At 44.4% G+C, this 13607-nt stretch overlaps 1 protein-coding gene across 1 annotated transcript in view; it reads right to left on the bottom strand.

Moving 5' to 3' along the window:
- Window positions 1–710: 710 nt before the first annotated feature.
- COL13A1 (collagen type XIII alpha 1 chain) overlaps window positions 711–13607 on the bottom strand; it is a 64122-nt gene continuing 51225 nt past the window's right edge. Inside the window, exons 35-40 of the mRNA XM_054071558.1 lie at window positions 11963–12016; window positions 11621–11674; window positions 10801–10836; window positions 6925–7011; window positions 2601–2639; window positions 711–1390 (exon numbers count right to left, since the gene is read on the bottom strand). Coding sequence (XP_053927533.1) covers window positions 1388–1390; window positions 2601–2639; window positions 6925–7011; window positions 10801–10836; window positions 11621–11674; window positions 11963–12016 — 273 coding nt within the window. The 3' untranslated portion in view covers window positions 711–1387. The remainder of the gene's footprint in view (window positions 1391–2600; window positions 2640–6924; window positions 7012–10800; window positions 10837–11620; window positions 11675–11962; window positions 12017–13607) is intronic.

Here is a 13607-nt window from a genome sequence, read left to right as displayed (position 1 = left end):
GAGAAGGTGCCAAATGCTTTTTGTAGCGGCAGCATTATGCAAAGAGCAGGACTGCAGCGGATGAGTGTAACTAATGAGTTACCACTTGTCTTTCTCTGTTGGGATCTTCAAACACTGATAGATTCCCTCTATCCCCTTGAAACTTCCCAGCTGCGAACTGTCTGTCCCCCTGACATGAGGGATGGAGGAAAGTGGGCTCGGAACACTCTTAGGCTTCCTCTCCTTTCTTCTTTTTCTAATGAAAAGTGTATTGTGATCTTCACTTGAGTCTGGCAATCTAATTTTTCTTGATGTTCAGGCTTGAGACATTAGCAACGGTGGGTCGAGGAGCGTAATTAAGATGTACATATGTAAATTATAATGACATACTCTGCCAATTTGCATGCGACCTTTGGTTAACATTTAAAAGAGCCCTGTGGATCGATTTATCTAATAAACATCCATTAGGATATCATCGAGGTATTCTGCCATATGCTTAATTTTAAATGAGGCTTTAATTAAGCTACTTGCAGGCCTACAATTTAGAGAGATGTTAGAATTTTTTGCTGGCCGGGGCTCATTGTCATGAGGTTTATTCCAGCTCATGGGAGGTGCTGAGGTTTTTTATTTATCATTATTATTGATTTATTTCTTATTTTTATTTCGGCTCACAGGAGGCACACTGTTTTATTTTTATTTATGATTATTTTATTTTTATTTATTATTATTATTCCCAGCTCGTGGGAGAGGCTCTGTTTTAGCCAGGGGCAAGAGATTCTCTCTGTGCCTGCTGACTCCTCAGCTCCTGGGGAAGGCGTTGCTGTTCCTGTGTGGCCAAGAAGCAGCCTTGGTAGGAGCTGGCAGGGAACTGTGCTTGGCTGTCCATATCTGATCAAGAAACAGACCTTGTCTGATAATTATTAATCACGGAATCTCTAAGTTCCCAGTGTACAGTGGCTACTGTGAGATTTTCCAGCAATACCTTAATTTAGTCACCGCCAAACTATTAATATTTCACTTTAATAAAAAATACATAGTATTTTGAAGGAGCCTTGAATGATTCCGGCTCAAAAATTGAAAATTACCTTTAAATCTACACAGGGCAGTTCCTTTGGGCACTTTTAATGCAATAATTTATTAAGTTCCTATATTCATCACGTGTGCACAAATATCAGGTAAATATTACAGCTGTACGCCATGACAAAACAAGCGCAATGCAGACATAAAATTATACAGAGAACTGACAACGGGAAGGAAGGGAGATCTAGTATTTTCTGTACAAAAAAATATGCAGCTTTTTGATAATTTGTAAAAATGCATAACTTTTGGCATTTCAGAGAAGAACACTGTATAAAAATAAATATCCTATGTACAGTAACACACACAGGCCAGTCCAGGGTTAGAATCATCACTGCAAAAGAAAACATAAACGGGTGTTAGTGACTGTTCACTAATAATTGTTAGTGACAGCGTAGCAGGGGGAAGGACCGCTCCATGGGGTGAAAAGACAGCGGGATGGTGTTAGGGAAGCTGGCTGCAGGGTCTCCAGGAGGAAAAGAACTGGTGCTGCATCTCAGCAGAGATCCTTTTCACTCTCCTGGCCAGTAAGGATGGGAGGTTTGATCTGGGCTGACTACGCCTCCACTTTCTTCCCATCACCGTGGCTCTAGTATTTGATATTAATGCCGACGGCAGGTACTGGAGGTGGGACAGACCCTAAGGAGTGAGGGGTCTGTGTGAACCTCAGGAGGGGACTCCTGAGGCAGCCGAACACTTGGCAACAAAGGGAGAGTGAAGGGGAGAGATGCCCCTTTCTGTGCTAGCCCAGAATGGAGCAAACAAGCCCATTCCCTTGGAACAGGGTCTGCCCGACGTCATCCCACACTACAGAATCACAGAATCACAGAATCACCAGGCTGGAAAGGACCCACTGGGTCATCGAGTCCAACCATTCCTAACACTCCCTAAACCATGTCCCTAAGCACTTCATCCACCCGTTCCTTAAACACCTCCAGGGAAGGCGACTCGACCCCCTCCCTGGGCAGCTGTTCCAGTGCCCGATGACTCCTTCCATGAAGAACTTTTTTCTGATATCCAACCTGAACCTCCCCTGACGGAGCTTCAGGCCATTCCCTCTTGTCCTGTCCCCTGTCACTTGGGAGAAGAGGCCCACTCCCACCTCTCCACCAGGAGCACTGGGATCTGGTGCCGAGGGCTGTGCAGGGGCTCTTCACTCTGCTGAGGGCAATCAATCCCTGAGCTGCTGCCCGCTCCCACCAGCCTCCCGTGGCAGCCAGGGTGCCGGGGGTACGCCAGCTCTCAGCCTCCGGAAACAGCAGAGACTGGGTGGAAATCTAATCTTTGTGCAAGTACTGGAGCCCCTCAAGGCCAGGCAACTCACAGGCCACAAACATGATTCTCTCCCTTTTAGCCTATGAAGCTGAACAGCAATTTACAAGCAAAGGAGAGTTTTGCTCGCTGCTTTTCAGGAATATGGTTCTGGAAATCCCACACCTGCTTCCACACCTCTTCTACTGTTAGCAGATTCATTGGAAAACACCAACAGGACCATTGGAAACTGCCAGCTCAGCACGATCACAATATTTCCAGGGTTATTTTACCTTATTCCAGCAGCCTTGAACTGGAAGGCCATCTTCTCCCTGCAAAAGGAGATGGATGAAATAGCAGTTTAGGACACAGAAAAACAGAGCTGAGATAGAGGAAAGAAGGAGCGGGTTAACTATTACAACTGCAACAAACAGTCTGAACCAGGGCTGGAGGAATAGTCTGAAAGATATTCCTCACCCCTCTGGAGTGACCCAGGCTTCTGGCGGACATGACCGGTGTGGCTTGAAGCAAGGGCCAGGGTGGAAGGGGGCACGCCTGCGGGCTATGCAAGAACTCATGGACATGAGGTCAGTAGGCTTGTTCTCATTCCTCACTCAGGAAGGTGTTTAGGCAGACTTCTCTGAGGGAGGAGGGGAACGGGAGGTCCCATTCAGCCAGAAAAACATCACAGGAATTTGGCAGTGGGAAGCATGATGTGGCTGGTGTATGTCCTCAGGCTTGACTCATAACGCTGAGGTTATAAGCCAGTCCCAGAGGCAGCATTAAACCTCTGGGACTGAGGAGCGTTTGGATAAAAACTGCATTTCCCTCCTGCCTTGTTTATCGAAAGGTTTGCTTTATCATGTGAGAGACTGTCCAGCTGTCCTATCTTGCCTCTGAGGAGATTCTGCTCCGGGAAAATTAGGAAGGCCAGCAGCTGGGCCAACCCTGTGCTGGTTGAGGACATCCTAGACAGGGGCTTTTGCCTCAGTGAAGGCAGTGAGACTTATGCGAAAATCGGTTGGCAATTCTGCAACCCTGCAGTCTTGGGTTCCTCATCCCAGGGTGGGTGGGTGATGATTTATTACTGAAGAATGTTGGATACTTGAAGGGCTGTGCTACTAAAGGCTGAGGCTATATGGCTGGGAAATATTTTCGTGACTTACTGCCATTAATTTTATCTCAGTGCAGCCCTGCTTGATGTGAAATTACATCAATGGCAAGGTGCTGTTGAGCAGGAGGTAAAGTCAGATGTAAGCAGATACACCTCTGACTCCAGAAGTCAAATACTTCTGCTGTGTGTGCATATCAGGTTCATGGGATATCGCTGTTCCCCAGGAAAACTCAAGAGCAGGGAGTAAAATTGTACAACGCACAATGCAGGCACATTTCTTCACTCAAATGATTCAATTCTCACTTCTTTAAGTATTCCGTGAGAAATCTGCAGTGCATATTGTCCCACTTTAGAAGGGGAAAGAGAAAAAAACCAAACAGAAAAGCAAATGCACAGTAGTATATTGAGAAACAAACTGTTTACAGGAGACGCACTTTCAAAGGGCTGATGAAGTAAATGTTGCCATGATGCTACAACCGTATTGCTTTTCCAATACATTGTTTGGACTGCGGTCTCCTTGAGGTCTTTCCTCCCCCTCCCCTCTATTATGTGGAAATACTGAGTTACAGATTAAGTACTGGGTAAATCGTGGCGTTCCCATTGGTACGCTGGTGGTGGTAGGAATGACTGGTGTAGGGCATTGCAGGAGGAGATGGGAAGTTAGGTGTATGAAGGAACGGGAGGCCAGGGAGTAATAGCTTAGGAATCAAAGGAAGACCAGGGTCACAAGGAAGTGTTTGTTGCAGGCGAATTCGCAGAGAACGGAAACGCGACATGCTTGTTAGTACCAAGTATCTCCTTCCACATAGCTCAGATGTGTAAAGCATTAGTTCACAGCCTTTATAAGTTTCACACGCGGATGTGTCAGCTGGATGCTAAGCTCTTAACCTAGTTGGACCAAAACTCATGTTTATTCACGTTCCCAAGCTAGCTTGCATGCCAGAACACTATATATAAAAAAATCATGGCATCTGTATCTCACCAGATTTTCTGGCAAGTTTCCCTTCACAAAAATACGTACAAAAAGAAGTGAACGTTCAAAATGGCCATGCAGGGTGAATCCTAACTGAGAGCAGAGACAAAAAAAGAAAGGTCATCTACCAGAGCACTGGTAGAATTATTATGCTTGTGAAATTAGGTGCTTTATTCAGGCAAAACTTATTGTATAGAAACCTGGCTATTGTCAGTGGGAGGAGAAGCATAGGACTCCTTCGTGGACTGTTCTGAGCAGGTACGATTTCACCTGTGGGACTGGCAGAAGAAGTCTCTTTCTGTTACCCCGAATTTACACAATAACAACTGGGACTGCAAGTGGTCACCATTACAGTCATGGCCCTCAAGAGACAATGGCAGCACCCAACGGAAGGAATGCTGGAAGGAAGACTAATGTTAACTCTTGACAAAGATCAAATAATGAGGGATTCTGAAGGCAATTTAAGGGCTATTTTCCTCAGGAAACTAAGAAAACCTTCCAAACTTAATGTGTTTTTTTTTACTTTGGGACCCATTTTTCCAGACAGTTGAACTAACTGATGTCCCTTCCCTTGTAAATGGCATCAAACATCTTTAAGTGAACATAAAGCTTGGAATGACTCTCCTCAAGCAAACCTAGGCTGCCAAATGGGTGCTGAAGGGGCAGAGGAGCATAAATCTCAACATATTATGGAATTGTTGAGACTGCTGTAGGAAAAAACACCCTCACCTGAATGCTGCGTCTCCAGAAAAAGCTCAGAGTAAATTAATAATTGGTGGCGATTAATGGAAGACCTAGAAATCAGCTGAGGTTAAGTGTTCCTGTATACCTTTGTCGTACAGTACTTGGGTTAGTTGAGGCACTAATACAATAATGATACTTTCATACTTGAATTAGATGGATATCAGGAAACGAGCAATTCCAAAGTCAAGGTTCTTGGATGATATGGGTACCAACTGGACTTCTGAGGAGAGTCACAAATAGGAAATACCTAGCAGGAATGGAGGGGATTAACTGAGAAACACCAGTTAAAGTGTTTCGCGCAGGCTAACAGGATAACTACTTTTTTTCAGTCATCTTAATGTGTAGGGTGACTGAGGTAACACTGCACAGTGCCACATACAAGCACCTAAAAATAGAGTTAATGAAGGTCATAAACACTGCTGTTCCTTGCTAGAAAGCCAAGCCAGTGCAGAGGCAGGTCTTTGTTAGCCTATGGAAAGCTCTCAAAGTAAAGGCAAAGGAAGAATTGAAGCAGTTGTAGGTAAATTCGCATTCCTTCTAAATCTTTCCTTACGCCACAAAGTAATACTGATAGCTGCTGTGACTCACAGCACAAAGGGAAGGGCCTGTTGCTGGCAACAGCAGTGTGAGGAAGGTAGGATGGAAATAGGCAAGGAAGGAATTGCCAGGTGTTTCTAGGGCATGCAGCTACTTGGAGATATTGGGAAATAACAACCAACATACAAAAAGCAAACGAGCATGCAGGAAAGGGAAGGTACGCCATACCAATGGGCATGGGGCATCCAGGCCGTCCAGCCCAGGTAGCCCCGGCTCACCCTTCTCGCCTTTAAAACCTCGGAGACCCTGTTTATGAAATCAACCACTATCGTTATTTCAGTTGATGCCAGTCACCTCCATGTCACGGGAGGAGAGGCCGAGTCCCCCACTGGGACTGTCGCAGGGCACTCTGCTGCATACCCAGAATAGCTGCCCCTGTTTTCTGTTTTAGTTTTGCCTGCGTAATCAGTAGTAGCAGTCTCCTTTCTGTTTTTCTGTAATCTGTGACTCAGGAGATACTTCTCTGAGTTAAATCCAGGAGGATGGGAATGATGTTTCCTCCGTTTTGAAATCATCCATTCTTCCTACTCTCACTGGGAAACCCAGCAGCTGAATTTCTAGATGTGCGATCCACAAGTGCTCCTGGGATTTATGGCAGTACTACAGAATTTTGGCAGCGTTTGCTGCAGCGTATGAGTGCAGATGAAAACATATATGTATCAGTATATTTATTCATTTGTCTAGATTTATAGACAGTACATTCTGACAGAAACGTATCCCATTTGAAATAACTGAGATTTGTTTTCCCTCTGGGTAATGCAGCTCAAGTGCCCTGTGTCACTCTCAGACGATCGCATCGACTGGCTGATATTCTAAGGCAAGAAAAACAGCATTCAGTTTTACTGTTACGTAGACATTAAACATCTCCCAAGAAGAGGTAAAAGTAGCAGCAGAGGAGATCCAGGGCTCTATCCACACAGGAGAAAGCCCTGGGCTCCCAGCACATGGGACACTCTCATGTGCCCCAAACCTTTGTGAGCTCTGGAAGAGGAAGGAACATAACCATGGTCACTCAGCAGTCTGGTTGCTCAGAGGATCAGCGGTTCCTCACTGAAGAAAGCAGCCTTGCCGCAGACTGCAGTGGGAACCAGGCTGGGCCTTATCCGAGTGTTGCATTTGTGTTATGATTTCCTTCTTTCTTCCCCATCAACAAATCTTAAAACAATACATTTGATGAAACAGAACATACCAACGGACAGGGTGCATCTAATCCAGGTGCTCCTTGGTCTCCCTTATCCCCTTTAGACCCTCTAGAGCCTTTCTTGCCCCTCTCCCCCTGTAAATAATAGTTTAGTCCGAGAAAAAAAAAAAAAAGAATACACAAAAGCTTTAGGATCATCCATTTCAAACAAATGTCAGCGACAGTTTAAAAAAAGGATAAACATTTAGGAAACATTTTAAAAGAAAAGAAATCTCCCATTGAGATGTTAAGTGGAAAACAGCGTATGGAACTACTAATGATTACTTAGCTGCATAAACACATTGGCCATCACGAAAAACCCACATGGGCAGACTATAAAGGTTCTGCATCATAAGGATTACAAGTGCCTCTGAATTTTATAGGCAGGCATATAGTCAGCCAGTAGAGCACTTCTCCTCCATCAGTGCCATCATTAGGATGCCACATCCCTGGGCTTCCTATACATTCAGTACAGAATACATTCAGAGAGAGGCTGACCCTAGACACGCAGGATGGGAAAACACTCCTCTGGCCAGCCGTGAGCCACCTCATTGATCTCCAGCTGGCTGGGAGGGTCCCTCCTCTGCCACAGGAACTTCGGGGTAGCACCTAGATGCCTCCAGCCCAGCTGACAAGGCTTGCGGCAGACCCCAAGCGGGCGCTCCTGCTGTAGCAAGAAGGCACCAAGAGCCCAGACTCCCCATGTTGGTTGTACTCTACTTACTGCTCAAAATTCTCATTCTTAAAAGAAATCCTCACACATGGGAGTGTTTTAGAAGCTTTGCCTTGAACTGTTAAATGAACATTGTGTTTTCCATCAGGTGTTGCTAGATTTTCCTTAAAAACTGTAGCTATTTTTGTGTGCGTATTGTGTTTTGTTGGTGTAAAATTACTTCTGTACCCCAGAGCAGGAAAGCATTAACTTGAACGAGCGTGCTTGCTTGCCTCAGTCTTACAGTGATTTGTACACTGGAGTGCAGTCAACAAGGGAGTACTCTGCCCCGACAACGTGCACAGCCTGGCTGTCCTTTGGGATGCTCTCATAGAGTCATAGAATAGTTAGGGTTGGAAGGGGCCTTAAAGACCATCTAGTTCCAAACCCCCTGCCATGGGCAGTCTCAGTAGTGGTCCCCGAGAAAAACCTGTTAGATGACGGACTAGACCTAAGCAGCACAGCCCCAGGGCAGCCACAGCTCCCCGTCTCTTATTTGGCAGCAGAAATGCTCTCCATGAAGGTTCAATTCTTCTAATTGTTTCATAACACCATTTCTCTGCAGCCTCCAGGTTGAGTTACGCCACGGCAAGGGTGAAAAAAACCACAATCAAAGAGGAGGCGTGCTCTCTTGTAGGGGGCCAGCAGCGGGTCAGAGGACACCCAGATGCCCTGTTGCCCCTCCTCACCAAGGAGTGCTGTTATCCATCCTACCCGCAGCATTTCAGCCAGGGCAGCGTAGCCTGGGTGTTTGCTAGCTATATCCATCCCAAATCTTTCAGCTAACAGAGGAAATTCTCAAAGCTGCTGAGCACAAAAACTGGGGAAGGGGCACAGGGAAATGAATTTAGTGTTCTTGTGGGGAGGGTTGAAGGAATTAAGGGATAAAAATCAGACAGCACAAGTTGCTGCTGCTTCTTAAAAAAAAAAAAAAAGTGTTAAATCCAAAGCTGGATGGGAGGGGAGAGGCAATGAGGAGAAGCCACCCAGAACCAAGCGCTGGAACAGAAAGGATAATCCAGGAAAATGCAGCACGGGGTGCTCTGGAGGAGGGAGCCAGGAAGAAAGGTGGAGGAGGAGGAAGGGATAAAGGGGACAAAGGTGGACCTGTAGGAGCGAGGAAGACACACATAGAAACATGAAAAAACCCACAGACCTTAAAAATAACAGTGAAGACATCAACTTGGTAACACAAGTTCAGGGTTTACACTTTTTCAGCTGGGTTGCTTGAAAGGCCATTTGTTCCCAGTGCTACTTAGTGCCATGATACGGTCTCTGTCCATCCCCAGGCACAGCTATGCGGCACTCCAGCTCTGAACAGAGGGCAGCAGGAGCACTTCTGGGGTTTAAAAACACAACCCTGCCTAAAATAACAAAGAGGGTTTGGGCAAACTATCTGGGAGCTTAGCAAAGTGGTGCCTCATTTTTAATTGAAAATCTTCATAGTAAAGTGCCATCCACGCTGCTGCTGCTGCCTAAAAGATAGAGGGGAGCGTTTCAAATGAACGCATCTCCCACTTCCAAAGAGGCCGGTGGTGTATCCCAGCCCCCGGTGGAACAGGTCAGAAGTGGAGTGTTGCTTTCTCTCTTTCACTTCACAGGAGTGAGGAGAAGCCCCTCTATGAAGACTCAGTGGTATCTTCAAGGATCCCACCTGCAAAGCTATTGCACTTTACCATTTACAGGTTGTTGTTTCTCTCACTTCTTCATTTCAAAATATTGGTTGCAGAGAGGCAAAATGCGTGCACGTATGCCTTAAGGGACCCACTCATACTTTCCAACTTGTCCTCTACAAGGAGATGCAGTCTCTCCCAGTTTTCATTTGCTCTTATGTGAGAGCTCAAACAAATCCCACCCACAGCTAATGAAAGACTCCCCTTTTAAATAAAAAATGTAGTTTAAAAACCAACTGAAAAAGTCTAGTAATTCCGTTATTTTTGGTTTAAAAGCCACACAAAACAAAACGAAACACATCTTAATGAAGAGGAAGTTAAGAAACAAAGCCAGAAATGCAATGATTAAAGAAGGGGAGAACATTGGAGCCGCCCTGAAACTTGGACCTTTCTCCCCTGGTTTAAGATGCTGGTTGGCTGCTGCTTTCCAAAGCTGCCCATTGTGTGCAGTGTAAGGTCAGAAATACATTGCAGATAAAGGACAGAGAACACTCATTACATTTCAAAAGCAAATTCATATAAGAAAATCACAGCACAGGCACATGCACTATAATAACTTTACATTTGCAGATAAACTTAGGTGATACCAGAGTCTCATGAGGAGAAGATGTATGTATATGTGTGAGCACATGCATAAGGGCATACACACATGTGCTGTATTGAACTGTTTGATGTATATATACAATTGTAATCTTAGAAAGACTCTAACCCAGTAGTCATTTATATTTCTAAATGTAAGTTATATTCAACCATAGTGTGCTTAACTGTTTTTACCAAAATAGATTGAGCCTTAACAGGCAAGAAATTCCTTATGTTGTGGAAAACCTGATGAAAAAAAGCAAGGAACTTCTCAACACACTCTATTTAATAATGTTTATCTTCCTGTAATACAGGTGGCATGACAGAAAAGCAGTCATTCACATTAATGGTTTTGACCCAACTCTTCACCATCACACTCATTCAGGATGGTGCCTGAGGGGACTTTGTGTCTGATCTTTTAAGGTGGGTGAATATAAATTATCTTTTCCAAATTTCCATCTTCCAAATTCTCTGGAGGATTGTTTGCTAGACAGCAACTTCTTTTTCATGTTTCAAGGGGAATTTAAAAGTAACACAATGAGATTTGCTGGCTTCACCTCAGTTAATTCTCATGGGAATCCCTACACAATTAATAGAAAAGTGGGATTTCCTAGAGCATGCCACACTCGCCTAAGTCTACTACACACAAACGACCAGCTTCAGTGAGAAGAGAGCTGTGATGACAATGAACATGCTAGAAAATCTCTCCTATAGCTTTCAGACAGATGGACCACAGTGTCTGACGTAATTGTACGAGCTACAGGTATCACCTTCTAAAATACAAGTTTGTAAAGTGACTCATATGAAGGTCTAGCAGACAGAATTCCATGCCAGCTACTGGAGGTTGCTCAGGAGTCAACCAGTCTATCACTGTGGGAGCATGTTAGTAACTAAATGCAAGAAATGCGCCTGGTAACTTACCCGGATTCCTTTGTCACCGGGTAGACCTTGTAAACCCTGAAATCATCAATATGAAAAGAATTGTTTTAAAACAAATAGATCCCATTGCATTCTCACTCAAAAAGAAGAATGTGTGCGCAAGAGTTTGTTGTTCTGTTTGTATCAATTGCTCTATCGTAAAATAAACCAAACAACTTTTCCAGCAGACAACCTCCTCTTCACCTCCATTAAACTATCCTGACTGTAACGTCACTACTGTTACTCTAAGGATTCTTCAGATTAAAACCAAAGTAGTTTAGGGAATGCAGTCCTTGAAAAAAAACAGCAAACTTCCTTTTTTTGTGTTACAGAACAAAGCAGCTCTGCGATTACATAGAACCTGAGTTCCAACGCTGGCCCCATTTTCCAAAATGTAATCCCAAGCAGTGGAAGTGCCCTCACTGACGGCAGCTTTTGTCACTGCAATGACAAGACAGAACCCTCTCAGACAGGTGGAGAGCAGGTGCCCAAGCTGTGGAAAAGTAAACAGAGCAGATGTGCTCAGAAGCAGCATTTTAGACTAAGATTTGTAACGCAGGAGTACCATGCAGCTTCCCTTGGTAGTCTGAGGACCAAGGTGAATTAACATTTTCCCTCCAGCTTCACCAACCTCAGTCTGAGTCATTGCTCTGAAGCTACTCAGCTCTTTCTGCTCCTTCATAGTGAACATAACCTTTAACTTTGTTTAACACCTAACCTGGCTGAAATTGCAAACGCTCTATTGTTGCAGCATCTCGAGCTATTAAACACAGCAAGGAGACGGGCACTGTGGATAACAGATCCCTAGTGCTCCCGTACTTACAGGAAGCCCTGCTGGCCCCATTGGTCCTACAGCTCCAGGATCTCCTTTACTGCCCTGAAACAGACAGAAAAATTCAGAATCGTTACATTCCTGTTCAGAACAAAGAGCCAGCACAGCAGTGGCTGGAGCAGCACTATAAAGCAAATGTAAAGGATGTGTTTCAAAGCTCCTGAAAACCCCAAGAATGAGATACTCAAAAAATCAAGAAGGCTGAGCTAAGGTCTTACATGCAGCAGAGAGCAGTTCCAGCTCTAGAAAAAAACTAGAGCTTGTCTGTCCCAGAGAGCTGGTGTATCTTCAAAGAAGGTACAGAGCATTATCAGCACTCTGAACCAAACTCACCCTTTCTCCTTTTGGTCCTGCTGGTCCTGAAACCCCAATTGGTCCTGGAATACCCTGCAATTGTAGGAAGGAAAACACATCAGGACATTTTTATTCTGGGGTCTCATTAAAGCCAGGAGACACTGCTGCTGCTTTAGGAAAACACACAGCTGGGAAGGACAATGGTGGTGGAAGGCATCTAAGACCACTACAGCTTTCAGTGTTGGTGGTGACAGATATTACGTAGTTGTTATAAGCAATTTGGAGAACATGGGAATTGCTATGTTAGATCACACCAGCACTGGTTTACAGAGCCTTATTTTTAAATTTGAAGCTCTCTTGATGATTGTTACAGCGGGCAATTCTACCACTTCCACAGGAGCGAGGTTTTTCTCTCTAGTGTATATCAGACAAGGCTGAAAGCTGTAGCATAATAAAGGCCATTTAGATATATGATAAGCAATTTTCTTTTCTTTAGTTCCTTATTTTCTTCCCCTGCTCCAGAGTCAGTTGAGTTGAGCAGAAATGATAGAGTTAGGTTACGTGGCGGCAAGTAACCAGTCAGTCATGCAAACTGAAAGACAACATGCTGCAGAGAGGAAAGCAGATGCAGACATACACAGATGCAAACTAGGAGGGGTACAATTCAGTCCCGGTCCCTCTGTGCCCATTTTGCCATTTATGTCACTCCACCAGGCTCTCAATTGTTCCAACAGGAAAATCCAATCTTGTTTGCTAACCCTTTGACACAGGGGCCATCTCCCACTAGGACACCACACTTACTTCCCAGAGCTGCTGAGACTTACTTGGGCTTTTGGAAATTAACCCCATCAAAGCTTATCTTTAGCGTGGACAACAAAGCAGTTAGGCAATAGTCCTTCTGGTTAAGAAAAACCTTCAAGTGCTTTCCGCCCTATATAGACGCCTTCAACTTGTAGAGTACTCACTGTCACAGGGTCTCTTAAACTCTCCCAGACCACATTCTGCAGTCTGGATGATGCATAGCTTTCAATTTGCAGTTTGTAGTACACTCATCTAACTGCATAGAATAAACAGGCATTTAACCTTCCTAACCCAACATCACGTACTTATAGATCAGCAAGAACATTGCTAACCAATCAGGTATTGATCTCCCAGCCTGAAGGAAAAGGGTCTTGCACTCTTGAATGTAAGCTTGCAATCTTTCAGCACTAAAATAACGTCTCCAATGTGAGCAGGATAATTCCTGTGGATCAGGAGAGCTTTTCACACAAGATCTGCAGAATATAAGTAGTTGTTCATGCAGCACACAACTTCAACATGGTGAAGGAAGCGAGAAAAATCAAGCTTTCCTTAGATCCAGGAGTTCACATCATGGAAATCTTGATTGCCTGCACATATGCATCATTTTAAGATCATTTAGTGCCATGAAATACATGGAGATCTCCCCTGTGTGTCTGTAAATCGAAATCTATGATTTCCCAGAACAAGCGAGTGTACAAGCTGCCATTCAGATGTTCAGAAGTTACGGAGCAGTTGAATTATTTCCAGTTACACCGAGGTGGGAAAACTGCTTTTCCTTTTCAAATTGCCAAATAGATTGTACATGGGCGATGTGTGATTTCCCAAGAGAGATTAAAAATATTTGGTCCTCATTTAACAGCTTTTACCCAAGAACAGCAGAATG

Source organism: Cuculus canorus, chromosome 7, assembly GCF_017976375.1.
Source record: "Cuculus canorus isolate bCucCan1 chromosome 7, bCucCan1.pri, whole genome shotgun sequence".
NCBI classification, from domain to species: Eukaryota; Metazoa; Chordata; class Aves; order Cuculiformes; family Cuculidae; genus Cuculus; species Cuculus canorus.
The sequence above is the reverse complement of the archived record's forward strand: the minus strand, read 5'-3'. Positions and strand labels throughout refer to the sequence as shown.